The following is a 23177-nucleotide window of genomic DNA, read 5'->3' as shown; positions in this document are numbered from 1 at the left end:
TCTGTGCTCCCAATCCCATCCTTTCCTGCTCTTCCACCTTGGGAATTTCCAGCCGATCCAAAAACTCCATCATTCTCTCCCTCCCATCCGGGGGTTGAGCTTCATACAATTTTTTATAAAATGTCTTAAACACTTCATTCACTCTCTCCGCTCCCCGCTCCGTCTCTCCATCTTCGTCTCTCACCCCCCCTATTTCCCTCGCTGCTCCCCTTTTCCTCAATTGGTGTGCCAGCAATCTGCTCGCCTTCTCTCCATATTCATACTGTACACCCTGCGCCTTCCTCCATTGTGCCTGTGGTCAGCAAGTCAAATTCCACATGCAGCCTTTGCCTTTCCCTATACAGTCCCTCCTCCGGTGCTTCCGCATACTGTCTGTCCACCCTCAAAAGTTCTTGCAACAACCGCTCCCGTTCCTTACTTTCCTGCTTCCCTTTATGTGTCCTTATTGATATCAGCTCCCCCCTAACCACCGCCTTCAACGCCTCCCAGACCACTCCCACCTGAACCTCCCCATTGTCATTGAGTTCCAAGTACTTTTCAATGCATCCCCTCACCCTTAAGCACACCCCCTCATCCGCCATTAGTCCCATGTCCATTCTCCAGGGTGGACGCCCTCTTGTTTCCTCCCCTATCTCCAAGTCTACCCAGTGTGGGGCATGATCCGAAATGGCTATAGCCGTATATTCCGTTCCCCTCACCCTCGGGATCAATGCCCTACCCAACACAAAAAAGTCTATGCGTGAATAGACTTTATGGACATAGGAGAAAAACGAGAACTCCTTACTCCTAGGTCTACTGAATCTCCACGGGTCCACCCCTCCCATCTGCTCCATAAAATCCTTAAGCACCTTGGCTGCTGCCGGCCTCCTACCAGTCCTGGACTTCGACCTATCCAGCCTTGGTTCCAACACCGTGTTAAAGTCTCCCCCCATTATCAGCTTTCCGGTCTCTAGGTCTCTAGGTCAATTCATAAAATTGGCATCGTCCCAATTCGGGGCATACACGTTTACCAACACCACCATCTCTCCCTGTAATTTGCCACTCACCTTCACGTATCTGCCCCCGTTATCCGCCACTATAGTCTTTGCCTCGAACATTACCCGCTTCCCCACTAATATAGCCACCCCCCTGTTTTTCGCATCCAGCCCCGAATGGAACACCTGCCCTACCCATCCTTTGCGCAACCTAACCTGATCTATCAGTTTCAGGTGCGTTTCCTGTAACATGGCCACATCTGCTTTAAGTTTCTTAAGGTGTGCGAGTACTCGTGCCCTCTTTATCGGCCCGTTAAGCCCCCTCACGTTCCACGTGATCAGCCGAGTTGGGGGGCTTCCCACCCCCCCCTCCCCCTGCCGGTTAGCCATCATCTTTTTCCAGCTTCTCGCCCAGTTCCCACGCAGCTGTATTTCTCCCAGACGGTGCCCCCCCGCCCATCCTTTCCCGTACCCACTCCCCCCTTTCCCCAGCAGCAGCAACCCAGTAATTCCCCCCCCCCCCCACGCTAGACCCCCCGCTAGCGTAATTACTCCCCCCATGTTGCTCCCACAAGTCAGCAAACTCTGGCTGACCTCGGCTTCCCCCCGTGATCACGGCTCGCCCCGTGCGGCGCCCCCTCCTTCCTGCTTCTCTATTCCCGCCATAATTATCATAGCGCGGGAACCAAGCCCGCGCCTCTCCCTCGGCCCCGCCTCCCATGGCCAACGCCCCATCTCCTCTCCCTCCCCACCTCCCCCCCATCACCACCTGTGGGAGAAAGAAAAGTTACCATACCGCAGGATTAATCATACAATCCCTCTTCGCCCCCCCCCCCCCACTCGTCCCACCACTTTGTCCAAACGTTCATTTTCGTAGTCCAATCATTCCAATTTTTCTTCTCCAATAAAAGTCCACGCTTCATCCGCCGTCTCAAAGTAGTGGTGCCTCCCTTGATATGTGACCCACAGTCTTGCCGGTTGCAGCATTCCAAACTTTATCTTTTTTTTGTGAAGTACCGCTTTGGCCCGATTAAAGCTCGCCCTCCTTCTCGCCACCTCCGCACTCCAATCTTGATAGACGCGGATCACCGCGTTCTCCCATTTACTACACCGAGTTTTCTTCGCCCATCTAAGGACCATTTCTCTATCCTTAAAACGGAGAAATCTCACCACTATGGCTCTTTAAGCTTCTCCTGCTCTCGATCCTCGCACCATAACTCGGTATGCTCCCTCCACCTCCAACGGACCCGTCGGGGCCTCCACTCCCATTAACGAGTGCAGCATCGTGCTCACATATGCCCCGACGTCCGCCCCCTCCACACCTTCAGGAAGGCCAAGAATCCTCAAGTTGTTCCTCCTTGCGTTATTTTCCAGTGCCTCCAACCTCTCCACAGATCGTTTCTGGTGTGCCTCCTGTATCTCCGACTTCACCACCAGGCCCTGTATATCGTTTTCATTCTCTGCTGCTTTCGCCTTCACGACCCGAAGCTCCTGCTCCTGGGTCTTTTGTTCCTCTTTCAGCCCTTCAATCGCCTGTAATATCGGGGCCAACAACTCTTTCTTCATTTCCTTTTTTATCTCCTCCACGCAGCGTTTCAAAAACTCTTGTTGTTCAGGGCCCCATATGAAACTGCCACCTTCCGACGCCATCTTGGTTTCTGCTTGCCTTCCTTGCCGTTGTTCCAAAGGATCCGCTGCAATCCGGCCACTTTCCTCTCCTTTTTCCATCCGTGTCCAGGGGGAACACCCTTCTGGTTTACCGCACGGTGTTTTCAGCCGTTAAAATTGCCGTTGGGGCTCCTATCAAGAGCCCAAAAGTCCGTTTCACAGGGAGCTGCCGAAACGTGCGACTCAGCTGGTCATCGCCGCACCCGGAAGTTTCGAACAAATCTTTATCAACTGCCCTCTAAATCTCCTGACAGTTATTTTAAATCTAGCTTTCTTATATCAATCTCTCTGCTAAGTTATGTCAATCCACACCGCAGGCCCTGCAGTTTTATGCACCTCAACTCAATTTTTTACACAGGGTAGTGGGTGCCTGGAACTCGCTGCAGGAGGAGGTGGTGAAGCAGGGACGATAGTGACGTTTAAGGGGCATCTTGACAAATACATGAATAGGATGGGAATAGAGGGATACGGACCCCGGAAGTGTAGAAAATTTTAGTTTAGACGGGTAGCATGGTCGGCGCAGGCTTGGAGGGCCGAAGGGCCTGTTCCTGTGCTGTACTTTTCTTTGTTGTTTGTTAAATCTCCTCACTATCTTCTCTGCTTTAAGGAAAGCAACCTTTTTCCTCATTGGTAAAATGTTCCATTCCAAGAGGTAGCATGGTGGCGCAGTGGTTAGCACTGCTGCCTCACGGAGCCGAGGACCCGGGGTCGACCCCGACTCTGGGACAGTGTGCATTCACCTCGTGTCTGCGTGGGTCGCACCCCCACAAACCCAAAGATGTGCAGGTTAGGTAGTTTGGCCACGCTAAATTGCCCCTTAATTTGAAAAAAAAAGAATTGGGTACTCCAAATTTACAAAAAAATAATAAAATAAAATGTTCCATTCTTGACAACACTTTGTAAATTTCCTTCTTTCCCTCTAAGTGCAACCTTATCCTGGAATGCTGTGACCAGAACTATATGCAGCACTTAGCTGTGGCCTAGCGAGTGTTTTTCCAACTCGTGATTTAATCTCCCAGTTCTTCTGTGCTCTGCCTCAGCTAATAAAGTATCTTGTATATCTTCATCACCATCCTGTCTATCTACTGCTCCCTTCAGGGATCTGTGGATCAAGCTTCCTTTCTTTCTAGTATCCTTACATTGATTGTATATTCCCTTGCCTTGTTCTAAATGAAAGTTTATATTGTCCTTCATTTTTTTGCAGTAATTTGTCCATCAAGATTGCATTGTCTAGCCTGCAGTTCTAGCCTTTTATTCTCGGCCACCTTCAAGTTGTTTGGCAGAAGGGTGGTACGATGGCATAGTGTTTAGCAGAGGACCCGGGTTCAATCCCGGCCCCGGGTCACTGTACTTGTGGAGTTTGCACGTTCTCCCCATGTCTGCCCGCACAACCCAAAGATGTGCTGGATAGGTGGATTGGCCACACTAAATTGCCTTTAATTGGGGAAAAAAGTCTTCCGGCACAACACCTGTAGGATTGAAAAAATTCCTCCCTTGCTTCTCTTAGCAAATGGATACGCACTATCTGGGTCTGGTGGTTTATTCACCTTTAAAAATGCTAAACCCCTTGACAGTTTCTTTCACTGTTTATACCATTCTCCCTCTTTACCTGCAATATCTGTTTCAGCCTTTCTCTTGTGAAGAGAAAACAAATACTCACTTGAAACAGAGAAAATTATGATCTGGATTTCAGTTACATGAAAGAGTGGTGCAAGCAAACTCAATACTAACTTTCCAAAGGGCTATGTAATTGAAATGGAAAAACATGATGTGGAAAGAGTAGGGGAGTTGTATCAGTTGGATAACTCTTTCCAAAAGCAAATACAGAAGGGCTGAATGGCTTCCTTCTGTATTGTTCTGATTCTAGTTAACCCACGGAAGAATTAATGACAGATGTGGTGGTTTGTGACATTAAACTCCAGGAGGGAAATTAAAGAATGTTAAGATATTTAGTGTGTGAATATGTGTACATCCCCTTGTTACCACTGTACACAACAGATGCTCAGCTAACTTGCGATTAGTGTTGCTGGTTTTTTTGATCTCAAACCCACGTTTGTGCTATCATTTAATTTGTACAATGATGTGAAATACTATTTTCTCAGCATAAACTCCAGTGGGAGATGCGGCAGAGGGAAGAGGAAATTGAGGAGTTACAGAAGGCACTCAGCGATATGCAGGTTTACCTCTTTCAAGAGCGTGAACATGCACTGAGACTCTATGCTGAAAATGACCGGCTAAAGATCAGGTAGGAAACCAGATTTCAGTGAATTGCTGCTGTGGCAAGATCCCTGAAAAGCAGGACTGCCATGTTCCTGAGACACAATATTTTCAAATTAGAAGTAGGCGGCACCAAATACCAGATGTAATAGGTGTTTGTTTGGTGGATGTTAGAAGTTGATGCCATAAGAAAATTTGGATGAAAATTATGCTGAAGCAGACAGTTTCCATTGTTGGCTTTCATCTGTCCTCTCCACCAGAACGCGCACCTACTTCTACTTCTATAGTGCTGCCCACCTCATCAAATCAGGCGCAGATAGTACATATCATTCGAACCCGATTCAGATTTAACTTCCGGTGTTGCTTTGGCCAGTCTTGCATCCCCCATTAGTGCTACCCATATCTTGATAAAAACTGAACAATCTAAAATTTTTCTGGTGATGAGCTGACATTTTGTCAAATTTGGTCATTGTAGGGAGTTGGAAGATCGGAAAAAGATTCAACATCTCTTGGCCCTGGTGGGCCCTGAAGCAGAAGCAACCACGTACTTTCACAAAGAGCCACCTCACAAGGTAATGTCGCTTACTCCATGGGCTGAGTGAAGGAACAGCTCTTCATATTTTTTGTATTTGGAGAATCCAGTTACAAAATTACATTTATTCTTCAGTTTCCATCACCTGTTCAGGTTTTGTCAATGTTTAATCCGTCCCAGTAAAGCTCTAGGGATGTATTCTTAACAGTTTGACCATCATGGTGCAAGATTATTGTTTTGCAATTGGTGCCTGTAAATTTTCTTGGATCTCACTAATTTTTCTGTCTTTCCCTTTTACAATAATCCATATTCTCGGGCTTATACTTCATTTCACATGGCCTGATTTGATATCTCAAAGCTCTCCTCAATTTTTTTCAGAACCCGCTGCCTGAATAAATGCTTGCCTCCCTGCATGCATGGCATTCGGATGTTCTGCAAAAATTGAACCAATAGTAGGTCCCTCAAAAGCCAGGGGATGGTTGCGCACTGTTGAATTCCTGCCATGTCGTAATCGATACGGCCTGTGACCCCAGACATCTGGAGTGTGTTTTGCATATATTGCCCACAAAGAAAAGTAGAGCACAGGATCAGGCCCTTCGACCCTCCAAGCCTGCGCTGACCATGCTGCTCACCTGACCTAAAACCTTCTACACTTCCGGGGTCTGTATCCCTTTATTCCCATTCTATTCATGTATTTGTCAAGACGCCCCTTAAACGTCACTATCGTACCTGCTTCCACCATCATCTACACACCCACGATCCTTTGTGTAAAAAAAATTTTTTTTAATCCGTTGCACGCACATCTCCTTTCGACTTTGCTCCTTTCGACTTTGCCCCTTGCACCTGTAAATCACAATGTGATTTCTCTTGATTATCCCATTGCTAAAAGGACTTCAGCGTCGCTCCAAAATTCAAATTTTCACTCATTCTCCTGAAGTCATAATTGGCTAATTCTCCATTGTCCTTCAAAAATTTAGCTGGTGCTCCCGGCCCTGTTCCTATCCATCGCTCCCATTATTTGATTGATAATTACTTTTTTGTCTTTAAAAAATCCGGTTGACAGACTAAATCTAGTTGCTACATCTATAAAATGTAAAAAAATATTTTTTTCTGTATCCCATGCTTTGAGATCCATTACTAGTTTCAAAGTCTCATCAATGGGCAGCACGGTAGCTCGCACTGTGACGTCACAGCGCCAGGGTCCCAGGTTCGATTCCCTGCTGGGTCACTGTCAGTGAGGAGTCTGCACGTTCTCCTCGTGTCTGTGTGGGTTTCCTCCGGGTGCTCCGGTTTCCTCCCACAGTCCAAAGATGTGTAGGTTAGGTCGATTGACGAAGCTGAATTGCCCCTTGTGTCTAAAAAATGTTAGGTGGGGTTACGGGGATAGGATGGAGGTGTGGGCTTAGGTGAAATGAAATGAAATGAAAATCACTTAGTGTCACAAGTAGGCTTCAATGAAGTTACTGTGAAAAGCCCCTAGTCGCCACATTCCGGTGCTAGGGTGCTCTTTCCAATAGACGGTGCAGACTCGATGGGCCGAATGGCCTCCTTCTGCACTGTAAATTCTATGATATGTCAATATTCTTTGTCCATTCGCAAATGCCCTTTAGAAGGTAGTGGTGCTCAACAACCACCTCAAACTGCTGCAGTCCATGAGGTGTTAAGGAGGGAATTTCAGGATTTTGACCCAGCGACCGTGTACAAACGGCAATATATTTTGAAGTGACTCGCATGGGAACTTGCAGGTGATGGCGTTCCCATGCATCTGCTGCCCTTGTTCAGGATGATAGAGGTTCTCGTTTGGAAGGTGCTGTAGAAGGAGCGTTGGTGGGTTCCAGCAGTGCATACAAGGCCATTGTCATGTGAGGGTACCTTTAAGACATGGATGTTTAAGCAATGTACCTTTAAGAAAACAGTGATGTCAGAGAGTGGGTGGGGCTGAGCTCAGCTCAGCCATTTTGCAGGTTTTTAATTTCAGTTTAAAAAGCAGTGTGTGTCTGTGTTTCCAGACAGCTGCAAGTTTTGAAAAAGAGCTGGTGTGTGTCTGTGTTTCCAGAGAGCTGCAAGTTTGAAAAGAGCTTGGGAGTGTCTGTGTTTGTGGGAAGCTGGATCTCTGACATGAAAGGCCATCTCTGGATCATTTGGGTGATTTCAACTGATAATAGTGAAGCCTTTAACCTGATGTGATTTTGTTTAAAGGTGTTAAGTCTTGGAAGTTTGAAGGAACATTTTCAGGAATTATTTACTGTTTCAATATTTTCTGAGTTATCTTTGAAGTAAGGGGTGTTCAGAGATCCAATGTTTATTTAAGATGTTAAGTTGAGTTCATGGAATAAACAGTGTTTTGTGTTTAAAAACCCACCTTCCATAGTTGTAATACCACACCTAGGGAAAAAGCCGTGTGCTAGGAAAAGCAACAAATCCATTAAAGGGAGAGGTTGGTTAAACTCCATGGTACGTTTTGGGGTTCTGAAAACGCCTCGCCCATAACAATTGGGGGCTCGTCCGGGATAAAAGCCTATCTATTGGATTGGCTTTTGTGAATTTAAAGACAGTGAAGGAGTGTTGCTTTTCCAGTGTGGTATTTTAGTTTAAGTGGGGAGAGTGTTGTGAACAATGGCTCTTTCAGAGGCTCAGAAGTTTTTGGAGGTGGACATGATAACAAGTGATACCTTACTTTCAGAGAGTAAAAATAGACTTAGATTTGGCAAAAACATTGCAGTTAACGTTACCTGACAAAAATGCGAAAAGCTGAGGTAATTATGGCGGTGGTTAAGCATTTAAAGTTGCCTGAGATACAGTTTGACTCATTGGAAATGGCAAAAATTCAGTTGCAAATTAAACAAATGGAACATGAGAGAGAATTAAAGCGGCTTGCATACGAGAGTTAGAGAGAGGAAAAAGAAAGAGAAAGAGAGAGGAAAAAGAAAAGGAGAAGAAAGAATAGCCCTAGCAGAACAAAAAGACAAAGAAAGGGCGATACAGATCAGGGAAAAAGATAGAGAGGGAGTTTGAACTTCAGAAAATGGCCATGAAACATGACAATCAGTTAAAATTGGCAGACGTAAAGGGACACGTACAGTTGGAGGAGATGGATGAGAATAATGAGACAGAGCGTCATAGTCAAAGACATGGTGAGGATCTATTTAAGTATGTCCAAGCATTGCCAAGGTTTGACGAGAAGGAAGTGGAAGCCTTTTTCATTTCATCTGAGAAGGTAGCGAAACAAATGAAATGGCCACAGGACATGTGGGTGCTACTGATTCAAACAAAGCTGGTAGGTCGAGCTCGTGAAGTGTTTGCATCATTACCGGAGCGGAGGAGGTATCTGGAGCTTATGAGGAGGTGAAGAAATCCATCTTAAGTGCATATGAGCTAGTGCCTGAAGCTTACAGACAAAGGTTTAGAAATTTAAGGAAAAAATTTGGTCAAACATACATGGAGGTTGAAAGGCTCAAACAGAGTAATTTTGATAGGTGGATTAGGGCTTTGAAAATTGACCAAACGTATGAAGCTCTCGGAGAAATTATACTTTTGGAGGAGTTTAAAAATTCAATTCCTGATGTAGTGAGAACTCATGTGGAAGAACAGAGGGTTAAAACTGAGATTAGCAGCGGAAATGGCAGATGATTATGAATTAGTTCATAAATTAAAGATTGGTTTCCGACATCTGTTTCAGCCTATGAGGGATAGAAACTGGGGACATGAGAAATACTCAAGTGCTAAAGGTAAAGGTGATCTGATGGGAGACAATAAAGAGAGTGTACCTCAGATTTTTAATTAAATCCAGGAGGGTGGAAAAGAAAAGAAAAGTTTCAGATGTTTTCACTGTAATAAACTAGACCATGTAAAGTCACAGTGTTGGTGGTTGAAGAAAAGCACTGGGAAAGCTGATGTGGTAAAACAGGATAAGACAGTGGGGTTTGTTAGCGTGGTAAAGGAAATCCCAAGGGAAGCGAAGGATTGTACAGCCTGTTCAAGAAGTAATTGTTAAGAAGGAGCAAGATGTCTTTAAAGAATTTACTTGTGTGGGTAAAGTTTATTCATGTGTATCAGGAGGAGCAGGTAAAGAAGTCACAATTTTAAGAGATACAGGGGCTAATCAATCTTTAATGGTAAAAGATGAGGAATTATGTAGTTTGGGAAGAATGTTGCCAGAAAAGGTGGTGATATGTGGAATTCAGGGTGAGAGGAGTAGCGTTCCATTATGTAAGGTTGGAAAGTCCAGTGAAGAGTGGTGAAGTGGTAGTAGGAGTAATAGATAAACTATCTTGTCCAGGAATACAGTTTATCTTGGGTAATGATATAGCTGGATCGCAGGTGGGAGTGATGCCTACTGTGGTTGATAAGCCAGTGGAAAATCAGACAACTGAAGGGTTGAAGGATGAATATCCTGGGATTTTTCCGGATTGTGTAGTAACAAGGTCGCAAAATCACAGGCTAAGACAAGAGGAGAAATCAAAGAGTGAAGATGAAGTTGAGGTGCAATTATCAGAAACTATTTTTGATCAGATGGTTGAAAAAGAACAAGAACAGATGGAGGATGAGGCAGATATTTTTAGTTCAGGAAAATTGGCAGAGTTGCAACAGAAAGATATAAAAATAAAACGGATGTATCAGAAAGCATATACGGAAGAGGAATCTGAGTGTATACCAGAGCGTTATTACCGTAAAAGTGATGTCTTGATGAGAAAATGGAGACCTGTACATATGCAGGCGGATGAAAAGTGGGCAGACGTTCATCAAGTAGTATTGCCGGTAGGGTACAGAAAGGAGGTGTTGCGAGTTGCACATGAGGTACCAGTGGGAGGTCATTTGGGAATAAGGAAAACTCAAGCTAGAATCCAGAAACATTTTTATTGGCCTGGACTACATAAAGATGTAGTTAAATTTTGTCAATCAGGTCACACATGTCAAGTGATAGGGAAACCTCAAGCAGTGGTAAAACCAGCGCCCTCAATACCCATTCCAGCATTTGAGGAACCTTTTACAAGGGTCCTAATCGATTGTGTAGGACCGCTTCCTAAAACAAAAAGCGGTAATCAATATCTTCTGACTATAATGGATGTGTCTACTAGGTTTCCAGAGGCCATTCCAGTATGTAATATTACAGCTAAAAGGATTGTGGAGGAGTTACTTATATTCTTTACTAGATTTGGACTACCCACAGAAATTCAATCGGGTCAAGGAACAAATTTTACTTCAAAGTTATTCAAAGAAGTTATGGATAGTTTAGGAATAAAACAATTTAAATCAAGTGCGTACCATCCAGAATCGCGGGGAGCGTTAGAAAGGTGGCATCAGACATTAAAGACAGTGTTGAGGGTGTATTGTCAAGATTATCCAGAGGATTGGAATAAAGGAATTCCATTCGTATTGTTTGCGATTAGGGATGCACCTAATGAGTCTACCAAATTTACTCCTTTTGAACTAATTTTTGGTCATGAGGTAAGAGGACCACTTAAATTGACTAAGGAAAAATTGGTGGGTGAGAAATCGGAAATTACACTATTGGATTACGTGTCAAATTTTAGGGAACGATTAAATAGAGCAGGTGAATTGGCTAGACAACATTTGAAAGTTGCACAAAATGTGATGAAATGGGTAGCGGACAAGAAATCCGAAGTTCGTAGTTTTGCCAGTGGGAATAAAGTTTTAGTGTTGTCACCAGTGGAGCCTTTAAAAGCTAGGTTTTGTGGACCTTATCAGATTGAAAGGAAATGAAGTGAGGTGAATTATGTGGTAAAAACACCAGATAGAAGGAAGACTCACCGAGTGTGTCATGTGAATATGCTTAAAAGATACTTTGAAAGGGAAGAAGAAAAGAGGTTTTAATGATTCTAACTCCATGACGAACCAAATCCAGATGACTGTGAATTTGACATACCTCAAATTAAATTGGAAAATGAGGATGTTCTTAAAAATTGGGATGAATTGCTAAGTTAACTTCCAGAGGAAAAACAAACTGACCTGAAAGAGTTATTGATATCACATGGGCAAGTCTGTAGAGATACATTGGGAAGTACTAAAATGGCTATACATGATGTAGATGTGGGAAATACTGTTCCTTTCAAACAACATCCATATAGACTTAATCCTTTAAAATTGGCACAGGTTGACAGAGAGATTGAGAGTATGCTTAAAAATGGTATAATTGAAATGGGTTGCAGCCAATGGAGCTCACCCATAATGATAGTACCTAAACCAGACGGTACCCAACGGTTGTGTGTGGACTATCGAAAGGTGAATGCAGTTACAAGAACAGACTCTTATCCTGTCCCACCATTGAAGGATTGCATGGAGAAAGTGGGACAATCTGCTTTTATTTCCAACTTCCAGACATGGAAAGAACATTTAAAACATCGTATGGAGTTCTTCGATCGACTTCAGCTGGCGGGTTTGGTGATGAACCTAGCTGAAAGTGAATTTGGAGAAGCCCAAATCACTTGCGGAGCTTCCGATGCCCTCAAGACGAAGGAAAATAAATCAATCTCTTAGCATGAATGAATCTGATCGACACTTTGTGCAAAGGTTTTGTGGCGTGATTACTCCACTGATGGACTTGCGAATGAAACGTCAAAAATTTCAATGGACAGCGGACTTTCAACAGGCATTTGACTGCCTGAAAGCTGTGATCACCAATGTTCCTGTATTGGAGATGTACAACGGGCTCTGTGGTCAGATTGAACTAAAGTATCTGATTCTGAAGAGAAATGCGGAGGAGTAGAGGAATGGATGGATCGTGCAGAGGCTTTGTTCAAAGAGACTGTCAATCGAGAAGGATTTTGGTTGAGACTTCCGGGTGCGGCGATGACCAGCTGAGTCGCACGTTTCGGCAGCTCCCTGTGAAACGGACTTTTGGGCTCTTGATAGGAGCCCCAACGGCAATTTTGACGGCTAAAAACACTGTGCGGTAAACCAGAAGGGAATCCCCCCTGGATACGGATGGAAAAAGGAGGAGAAAGTGGCCGGATTGCAGTGGATCCCTTAGAGCAGCGGCAAGGAAGGCAAGCAAAAACCAAGATGGCGTCGGAAGGTGGCAGTTTAACATGGGGCCCTGAACAACAAGAGTTCTTGAAATGCTGTGTGGAAGAGATCAAAAAGGAAATGAAGAAAGAGCTGTTGGCCCCGATACTACAGGCGATCGAAGGGCTAAAGGAGGAACAAAAGACCCAGGAGCGGGAGCTTCGGGTCGTGAAGGCAAAGGCAGCTGAGAATGAGGACGATATACAGGGCCTGGTGGTGAAGACGGAGACGCAGGAGGCACATCAGAAACGATGTGTGGAAAGGTTGGAGGCACTGGAAAACAACGCAAGGAGGAACAACCTGAGGATTCTTGGTCTTCCTGAAGGTGTGGAGGGAGCGGACGTCGGGGCATATGTGAGCACGATGCTGCACTCGTTAATGGGAGCGGAGGCCCCGGCGGGTCCGTTGGAGGTGGAGGGAGCATACCGAGTGATGGCGCGAGGACCGAGAGCAGGAGAAATTCCCAGAGCCATAGTGGTGAGATTCCTCCTTGAAGGATAGAGAAATGGTCCTTAGATGGGCGAAGAAAACTCGGAGCAGTAAATGGGAGAACGCGGTGATCCGCGTTTATCAAGACTGGAGTGCGGAGGTGGCGAGAAGGAGGGCGAGCTTTAATCGGGCCAAGGCGGTGCTTCATAAAAAGAAGATAAAATGTGGAATGCTGCAACCGGCAAGACTGTGGGTCACATATCGAGGGAGGCACCACTACTTTGAGACGGCGGATGAAGCGTGGAGGGGGGAGCTGGTATGGGAGAGGATGGGCGGGGGGCACCGCCTGGGGGAGATACAGCTGCGTGGGAACCGGGTGAGGAGCTGGAAAAAGGTGATGGCTAATCGACAAGGGGGGGTGGGGTAGGAAGCCCCCCAACTCGGCTGATCACGTTGAACGTGAGAGGGCTGAACGAGCCGATAAAGAGGGCACGGGTACTCGCACACCTTAAGAAACTTAAGGCAGATGTGGTTATGTTACAGGAAACGCACCTGAAACTGATAGACCAGGTTAGGCTACGCAAAGGATGGGTGGGGCAGGTGTTCCATTCGGGGCTAGATGCGAAAAGCAGGGGGGTGGCTATATTAGTGGGGAAGCGGGTAATGTTCGAGGCAAAGACTATAGTGGCGGATAACGGGGGCAGATACGTGATGGTGAGTGGCAAACTACAGGGGGAGACGGTGGTTTTGGTAAACGTATATGCCCCGAACTGGGATGATGCCAATTTTATGAGGCGGATGCTAGGACGCATTCCGGACCTAGAGATGGGAAAGCTGATAATGGGGGGAGATTTTAATACGGTGTTGGAACCAGGGCTGGATAGGTCGAAGTCCAGGACTGGAAGGAGGCCGGCAGCAGCCAAGGTACTTAAAGATTTTATGGAGCAGATGGGAGGTGTAGACCCATGGAGATTTAGCAGACCTAGGAGTAAGGAGTTCTCGTTTTTCTCCTATGTCCATAAAGTCTACTCGCGAATAGACTTTTTTGTGCTGGGTAGGGCATTGATCCCGAAGGTGAGGGGAACGGAGTATACGGCTATAGCCATATCGGATCACGCTCCACACTGGGTGGACTTGGAGATAGGGGAGGAAACAGGAGGGCGCCCACCCTGGAGAATGGACATGGGACTAATGGCAGATGAGGGGGTGTGTCTAAGGGTGAGGGGGTGCATTGAAAAGTACTTGGAACTCAATGATAATGGGGAGGTCCAGGTGGGAGTGGTCTGGGAGGCGTTGAAGGCGGTGGTTAGAGGGGAGCTGATATCAATAAGGGCACATAAAGGGAAGCAGGAGAGTAAGGAACGGGAGCGGTTGCTGCAAGAACTTTTGAGGGTGGACAGACAATATGTGGAAGCACCGGAGGAGGGACTGTACAGGGAAAGGCAAAGGCTACATGTAGAATTTGACTTGCTGACTACAGGCACTGCAGAGGCACAATGGAGGAAGGCACAGGGTGTACAGTACGAATATGGGGAGAAGGCGAGCAGGTTGCTGGCACACCAATTGAGGAAAAGGGGAGCAGCGAGGGAAATAGGGGGAGTGAGGGATCAGGAAGGAGAGATGGAGCGGGGAGCGGAGAGAGTGAATGGAGTGTTCAAGACATTTTATAAAAAATTATATGAAGCTCAACCCCCGGATGGGAGGGAGAGAATGATGGGCTTCTTGGATCGGCTGGAATTTCCCAAGGTGGAAGAGCAGGAAAGGGTGGGACTGGGAGCACAGATCGAGGTAGAAGAAGTGGTGAAAGGAATTAGGAGCATGCAGGCGGGAAAGGCCCCGGGACCGGATGGATTCCCAGTCGAATTCTATAGAAAATATGTGGACTTGCTCGCCCCAGTACTGACGAGGACCTTTAATGAGGCAAAGGAAAGGGGACAACTGCCCCCGACTATGTCTGAAGCAACGATATCACTTCTCTTAAAGAAGGAAAAGGACCCGCTACAATGCGGGTCCTATAGACCTATTTCCCTCCTAAATGTAGATGCCAAGGTCCTGGCCAAGGTAATGGCAATGAGAATAGAGGAATGTGTCCCGGGGGTGGTCCACGAGGACCAAACTGAGTTTGTGAAGGGGAGACAGCTGAACACGAATATACGGAGGTTGTTAGGGGTAATGATGATGGCCCCACCAGAGGGAGAAACGGAGATAGTAGTGGCGATGGATGCCGAGAAAGCATTTGATAGAGTGGAGTGGGATTATTTGTGGGAGGTGTTGAGGAGATTTGGTTTTGGAGAGGGGTATGTTAGATGGGTGCAGCTGTTGTATAGGGGCCCGATGGCGAGCGTGGTCACGAATGGACGGGGATCTGCATATTTTCGGCTCCATAGAGGGACAAGGCAGGGATGCCCTCTGTCCCCATTATTGTTTGCACTGGCGATTGAGCCCCTGGCGATAGCGTTGAGGGGTTCCAAGAAGTGGAGGGGAGTACTTAGGGGAGGAGAAGAGCACCGGGTATCTTTGTATGCGGACGATTTGCTACTATACGTGGCGGACCCGGCGGAGGGGATGCCAGAAATAATGCGGATACTTGGGGAGTTTGGGGATTTTTCAGGGTATAAATTGAACATGGGGAAAAGTGAGTTGTTTGTGGTGCATCCAGGGGAGCAGAGTAGAGAAATAGAGGACCTACCGTTGAGGAAGGTAACAAGAGACTTTCGTTACCTGGGGATCCAGATAGCTAAGAATTGGGGCACATTGCATAGGTTAAATTTAACGCGGTTGGTGGAACAGATGGAGGAGGATTTCAAGAGATGGGATATGGTATCCCTGTCAATGGCAGGTTGGGTGCAGGCGGTTAAGATGGTGGTCCTCCCGAGATTCCTCTTTGTGTTTCAGTGCCTCCCGGTGGTGATCACGAAGGCTTTTTTTAAAAGGATTGAAAAGAGCATCATGGGTTTTGTGTGGGCCGGGAAGACCCCAAGAGTGAGGAAGGGATTCTTACAGCGTAGCAGGGATAGGGGGGGGGCTGGCACTACCGAGCCTAGGTGAGTATTATTGGGCCGCTAATATTTCAATGGTGAGTAAGTGGATGGGAGAGGAGGAGGGAGCGGCGTGGAAGAGATTAGAGAGGGCGTCCTGTAGGGGGACTAGCCTACAGGCTATGGTGACAGCCCCATTGCCGTTCTCACCGAGGAACTACACCACAAGCCCGGTGGTGGTGGCTACACTGAAGATTTGGGGACAGTGGAGACGGCATAGGGGAAAGACTGGAGCCTTGGGGGGGTCCCCGATAAGAAACAACCATAGGTTTGCCCTGGGGGGAATGGATGGGGGATATGGAATGTGGCAAAGAGCAGGAATAACGCAACTGAAAGATCTGTTTGTGGATGGGAAGTTCGCGAGTCTGGGAGCGCTGACCGAGACATATGGGTTGCCCCAAGGCAATGCATTCAGGTATATGCAACTGAGGGCTTTTGCGAGGCAACAGGTGAGGGAATTCCCGCAGCTCCTGACACACGAGGTGCAGGACAGAGTGATCTCAAAGACATGGGTGGGGGATGGTAAGGTGTCAGATATATATAGGGAAATGAGGGACGAGGGGGAGATTATGGTAGATGAACTAAAAGGGAAATGGGAAGAAGAGCTGGGGGAGGAGATCGAGGAGGGGCTGTGGGCAGATGCCCTAAGCAGGGTAAACTCGTCGTCCTCGTGTGCCAGGCTAAGCCTGATTCAGTTTAAGGTATTACACAGGGCACATATGACTGGAGCACGGCTCAGTAAATTTTTTGGGGTGGAGGATAGGTGTGCGAGGTGCTCGAGAAGCCCAGCGAATCATACCCATATGTTTTGGTCATGCCCGGCACTACAGGCGTTTTGGATGGGGGTGACAAAGGTGCTTTCAAAAGTAGTAGGAGTCCGGGTCGAACCAAGCTGGGGGTTGGCTATATTTGGGGTTGCACAAGAGCCGGGAGTGCAGGAGGCGAGAGAGGCCGATGTTTTGGCCTTTGCGTCCCTAGTAGCCCGGCGCAGGATATTGCTAATGTGGAAAGAAGCCAAGCCCCCGGGGGTGGAGACCTGGATAAATGACATGGCGGGGTTTATAAAGCTAGAGCGGATTAAGTTCGTCCTAAGGGGGTCGGCTCAAGGGTTCACCAGGCGGTGGCAACCGTTCGTCGAATACCTCGCAGAAAGATAGACGGAATGGGAAAAAGAAGGCAGCAGCAGCAGCCCAGGATCGGGGGGGGGGGGGCGGGGAGGAACCAGACGGACTCTCAGGGTTGTTAATATATACTGTATAGTATGTATAGGTCGTTGCTACAGATAATTATATATTGGACTGTTAAATTATATTTTTGGAGAGTGTTACTTGTGACAAGGCAGTTGCCAATTAGGGCTAGTTTTCATTTTTGTTATTTATTATTTATTCATTTTTGTTTATAAAATAGGTCATTGTTATTTGAACATAGAACAATACAGCGCAGTACAGGCCCTTCGGCCCACGATGTTGCACCGAAACAAAAGCCATCCAACCTACACTATGCCATTATCATCCATATGTTTATCCAATAAACTTTTAAATGCCCTCAATGTTGGCGAGTTCACCACTGTAGCAGGTAGGGCATTCCACGGCCTCACTACTCTTTGCGTAAAGAACCTACCTCTGACCTCTGTCCTATATCTATTACCCCTCAGTTTAAAGTTATGTCCCCTCGTGCCAGCCATATCCATCCGCGGGAGAAGGCTCTCACTGTCCACCCTATCCAACCCCCTGATCATTTTGTATGCCTCTATTAAGTCTCCTCTTAACCTTCTTCTCTCCAACGAAAACAACCTCAAGTTGAGTTCATGGAATAAACAGTGTTTTGTGTTTAAAAACCCACCTTCCATAGTTGTAATACCACACCTAGGGAAAAAGCCGTGTGCTAGGAAAAGCAACAAATCCATTAAAGGGAGAGGTTGGTTGAACTCCATGATACATTTTGGGGTTTTGAAAACGCCTCGTCCATAACACCATTGTGCATTGGTTGTCAAAGAAGTGAATGTTGAAGGTGGTGATGTGCCGATCAAGCGGGTAGCTTCATCCTGGATAGTGTTGAGCTTCTTGAGTGTTGTTGGAGCTGCAACCATCCAGGCAAGTGGAGAGTTTTTTATTACACTTCTGACTTGTGCCTTGTTGATGGTGGTCAGGCTTTGGAGAGTCAGGAGGTGAGTTACTCTCTGCAGGATTCCTAGTGTCTGACCTGCTCTGGTAGCCACAGTATTTATATGGCGAGTCCAATTCAGGTTCTGGTCATGGTAATTCCCAGGATGTTGATGGTGGGGATTCCAACCAAAGTACAAAGAACAAAGAAAAGTACAGCACAGGAACAGGCCCTTCGGCCCTCCAATCCCGTGCCGACCATGCTGCCCGACTAAGCTACAATCTTCTACACTTCCTGGGTCCGTATCCCTCTATTCCCATCCTATTCATGTATTTGTCAAGATGCCCCTTAAATGTCCCTATCGTCCCTGCTTCCACTACCTCCTCCGGTAGCGAGTTCCAGGCACCCACTACCCTCTGCGTAAAAAAACTTGCCTCGTACATCTACTCTAAACCTTGCCCCTCTCACCTTAAACCTATGCCCCCTAGTAATTGACCCCTCTACCCTGGGGAAAAGCCTCTGACTATCCACTCTGTCTTGAATGTCATGGGAGGATGGTTAGATTATCTCTTGTTGGAGATGGTTACTTATTGGAGCTGTGTGGCACACATGTTATTTGCCACTTATCAGCCTAAATCTGAATGTAGTGAAGGGTGAAGGTCAAGCTGCACACTGACATGTGTTATGGGCCAGGGTTTAGAAAACACCAAAGTATATTATGGTTTATTGATTTTTGGCTACAATGACCACAAGAGCCTGCCTTTCAGGTGTTACTCCAGAGTTCTTAGGTGCTTTTAATCAAAAAAACAAGCGTTATTCTACAAATTTAGTTAACATTTTTATAAACATACAGTAAGAATTTTTATCAGCTACAAACATAAAGACACCACACAGCTACAGTAATCTACGTTTAACTCTTAATGAATTCCCCCTTAACTGTTCTAATTCAATAACAAAATCCATGTAAAACCAGAAACCCCTTTTCAAAGGTGTGGCCCAGCACACGGCACTCTTACTGGTATAAGACCTGTTAGTGATACTTTGTCCCCTTTCCCAGCAGCAGGTTTGAATTCCTTCCAGAAAGCAATTATCTTTTAGGTTATCAAGCAGTCTGGAAACAGCTTTTAAAATGAAGATAGGCACTTCTTTCAACCTGTGCAGTTCAAAACCAGTCCAAATTCTGTGACTGATTTAGGTCATTCCGGACCTGATACCTTATTATTAACGTATGATTTAGGTTAACCCACCAAAAGAGGGAAATCCGTTTCTCTGCTAAGACTCAAAATAGATCTCTCAATGGGAGAATGCTTTTCCGGGTCTCAGACAGTTAAACAGGATATCAGTTACTTTTTATGGGAAAAGTTCAGATTCACCAGTTGTAACTAAATCGTTACCTCTGTCGTCGTGGGTCCTCGTCATTTAAGAGTTCCTAAATGAGCGTCTAGGATTTTAAACTTTGAGAGTAAGTCTACACAGTATAATTTTAATCAAAGTATTTTTATTGTAAAATACTCTCAATTGATACGTACAGAATTGCAGAGTTAAAAATATAAATTGATTAACAGTCTTTAGTTATCTGTTCATCATATAACACCGTTAACAGTCCTTTGGTATCGGCTAACACACTAACTTCTCTTAAGAGAATGAGATATCTAAAACATGGAAAATCCTAAAGTATCTCCTGTCAATTTCTAATACATTTCTAGGAAGTTTAACAGAAACATACTTTCAAAAACCACGAGGTCTTTGTCTGACGAGGCAAGCTGGTTTGAACAGAGCTTTTCTCCCTTCAGTTGTACTGACGAGGAGAGGTAACTTTCACTAAATTGCCTCCTCCTTATATACATAAAATCTTCTAAGCGGTCAAGGACTGTTTCTGTTATCGGTGTTGTTGGTTAATTGCCTATAGCCAAATGGCTAATTTGATGTATTATCATCAATATATGTTTTAATTATCTTAGTGTCTGCGTGAATGTCAGGTGCCTTAAGATATATTGGCAAAGAGGGACTCGTATAGAGATCTGTCTCTTTTCAATGTTGCCATGTTTCTTAGATATATAGATTGTCAAACAGACACTTCTTTGAGGGTGTTATTCTAAATGTCAAGAGTTATATAAGGAAAGATTTGTCGTATTGTTTATCTGAAGAATGTTCCTGTCATGGTTTGAATAATTATAGTTGTAGGGGAGTGATTTGGAGAATTTACGGTATGTCAATGCAAGGATTTCCTTATCCTGTATTTGTTTGGATCCTAATGATCCTTGAAGTCTGCAAGGAGTTTCACCTTTCAAATGGTGACTTCTGGACGATCTTTAGCTGAAGTGGCTTTATCCCACTTTGAATTAAAATACTGGTCATATTAATTTCTGTTGCCTTATTTCAAACCAAATTCTGCGGCGAACGTGACATCCATCACAACTCAAAGTAAAACTTCTCGGAGCCACAGCCCAGTTCCACCCGCACAATGACATCACTGAAGCCATGTGATAAGACAAAAACATTTCTTAAAGGGGCACTCCCATGGCACATGGAAAAAGTTCTTTATCAAGGTTGTTCGCCTTTGGAATTCTCTTCCCCAGAGTTAAGTGGAGACAGGGTCATTGGATATATAAAAGACTGAGTTAGACAGCAAGGACTATGTGGCACAGACAGGAAAGTGGAGATAAACTCACAGTCAGATCAACCAGAATAGCAGAGAGGCTCAAGGGCCTACTCCTATTTCTTATGATCATAAGATCTTCTGACTGCGTCAGTACATTGGGAATTGTGAATGGCGCTGAACATTGAGCAGTCAGTGAACATACCACTTCTGACCTATGATGAAGCACCTGAAGATGGGCCGAGGACACATTCTGAGGAACTACAGCGATGTCCCAGGACTGATATAATCGGCCTCCAAAAACCACAACAATCTGCCTTTGTGCTAGCGCTGACACCAACCACTGCAGGGTTTTCCCTCTAATTTGCATTGGCTCTCATTTTGCTCCGGCCCCTTGATGTGACACTTGCTCAAAATACATCTTAATGCCAAAGGCCTTCACTCTCTCCTCACCTCTTAAGTTGAGCTCTTTTATCCATCTTTTGATCAAGGCTATAATGCGTTCAGGAGCTGAGTGACCTTGGCAGAAACCAAACTGAATATCAGTGAACAGGATATTGCTGAGTACATGTTTCTTGATAGTAGTGTTGGTGACTCCTTCCATTACTTCGCTGATGCTGAAGGCTAGAATCATAGAACAGGAGGAGGCCATTTGAGGTCTACTCGACATTCATTATGGTCATGGCCTGATCCCGCCTTACCTCATATCCTTTTATTCCCTTCGCCCCAAGAGCTATATCTAACTCCTTCTTGAAAACAAACAGCGTTTTGACTTCAATTGCTTCCCGTGGTAGCCAATTCCACAGGCTTACCACTCAACCGATTCAATCTCTACTCATAAGTCAGTCCCGCCATCCCAGAAATCAGTCTGGTAAACCTTCTCTCACTCCCTCCACAGCAAGAACATCCGTCCTCGGATATGGAGACCAAAATTGCAGGTGTGGCCTCACCAAGGCCCTGTATAATTGCAGTAAAACACCCTGGCTCCTGTACTCTAATCCTCTCGCTATAAAAGCCAACATATAATTTGCCTTGTTTACCATCTGCTGCACCTGCATGCTTATCTTCAGTGACTGGTGTATGAGGACCCCCAGGTCTCGTTGCACATTTCCCCCTCTCAATTTAAAGCCATTCAGATAACAAGCCTTCCTGTTTTTGTGGATAACCCCACATTTTATCCACATTATACTGCATCAGCCAGGCATTTTCCCACTCCCTCAGCTTGTCCAAATCACTGCAGCATTTCTCCACCCAAGTTCCTAATATCTCCCTATCATGCCACCACACAGACACTGGGAGAAAGTGCAAACTCCACACAGCCAGTCACCCAAGGCCGGCATTGAACCTGGATCCCTGGTGCTGAGAGGCAGCAGTGCTAGCCATTTTGCCACTCTGCTCTGTTCCTACTCGTTTTCTTCCTGTCTGCCAACCAGTTTTCTATCCGTCTCAATACACTACCCCCAGTCACATGTGCTTTACTTTTACGCGCCAATCTCTTATCTGAGATTTTGTCGTGAACCTTCTGAAAGTACAAATAAACCACATCCACTCGCTCCCCCTCGTCAACTCGATTATAAGACCATAAGACATAGGAGCGGAAGTAAGGCCATTCGGCCCATTGATTCCACTCCACCATTCAATCATGGCTGATTTCAACTCCATTTACCCGCTCTCTCTCCATAGCCCTTAATTCCTTGAGAAATCAAGAATTTATCAACTTCTGTCTTAAAGACACTCAACGTCCCGGCCTCCACCGCCCTCTGTGGCAATGAATTCCACAGACCCACCACTCTCTAGCTGAAGAAATTTCTCCTCATCTCTGTTCTAAAGTGACTCCCTTTTATTCTAAGGCTGTGCCCCGGGTCCTAGTCTCCCCTGCTAATGGAAACAACTTCCCTACGTCCACCCTATCTAAGCCATTCATTATCTTGTAAGTTTCTATTCGATCTCTAATTTCTAGATTAGTTCCATTGTCGATGAATTCCAGGAGATTTGTCAAGAATGATATCCCATTCTTAAACCCATGCTGACTCTGTACGATCCTGCCATTGTTTTCCAAGTGCCCTGCTATAGAATCTTTGATAACGGATTCTGGAAATTTCCCCACTAGATGGTGGGGTTACATTATCTACCCTCCAATCTGTAGCAACTGTTCCAGAGTCTATAGAATCTTGGAAGATGACCACCCATGCATCCACTATTTCTCTTGATATCATCAAACTCTTTCATCATCTGTTTGTATGGTGATTGATATTGGACCTGTTCTAATAAATTCTAATATTTTTTTTTAGAATTTACAATGCAGAAGAAGGCCATTCTGCCCATCGAGGCTACACTGGCCCTTGGAAAGAGCACCCTACATAAGCCCACGCCTGCACCCTATCCCCGTAACCCACCAACCCACTTAATCTTTCAGACACCATGGGGCAATTTATCATCGCCAATCCACTAACCACATCCTTGCACAGTGTGAAGAAACCGGAGCACCCAGAGGAAACCCACGCAGACACGGGGAGAAAGTGCAAACTCCTCACAGACAGTCACCTGGGCTACCGTGCTGCCCTATTCATACATCCTATTCATGCATTTGT

The 23177-nt window shown here is 45.7% G+C and overlaps 1 protein-coding gene across 4 annotated transcripts in view; it reads left to right on the top strand.

The window, feature by feature from the left end:
- The window catches only part of ccdc77 (coiled-coil domain containing 77), a 182593-nt gene that overhangs the window by 20879 nt on the left and 138537 nt on the right, over positions 1-23177 (top strand). For all 4 annotated transcript variants that reach the window (XM_072484198.1, XM_072484199.1, XM_072484197.1 and 1 more), the window contains 2 exons: positions 4745-4887; positions 5335-5431. In XM_072484198.1, the coding sequence (XP_072340299.1) occupies positions 4745-4887; positions 5335-5431 (240 nt within the window). The remainder of the gene's footprint in view (positions 1-4744; positions 4888-5334; positions 5432-23177) is intronic.

The sequence above is a fragment of the Scyliorhinus torazame genome, chromosome 19 (genome assembly GCF_047496885.1).
Source record: "Scyliorhinus torazame isolate Kashiwa2021f chromosome 19, sScyTor2.1, whole genome shotgun sequence".
Taxonomy (NCBI): Eukaryota; Metazoa; Chordata; class Chondrichthyes; order Carcharhiniformes; family Scyliorhinidae; genus Scyliorhinus; species Scyliorhinus torazame.
This window is presented reverse-complemented; position numbering and strand designations above follow the sequence as displayed.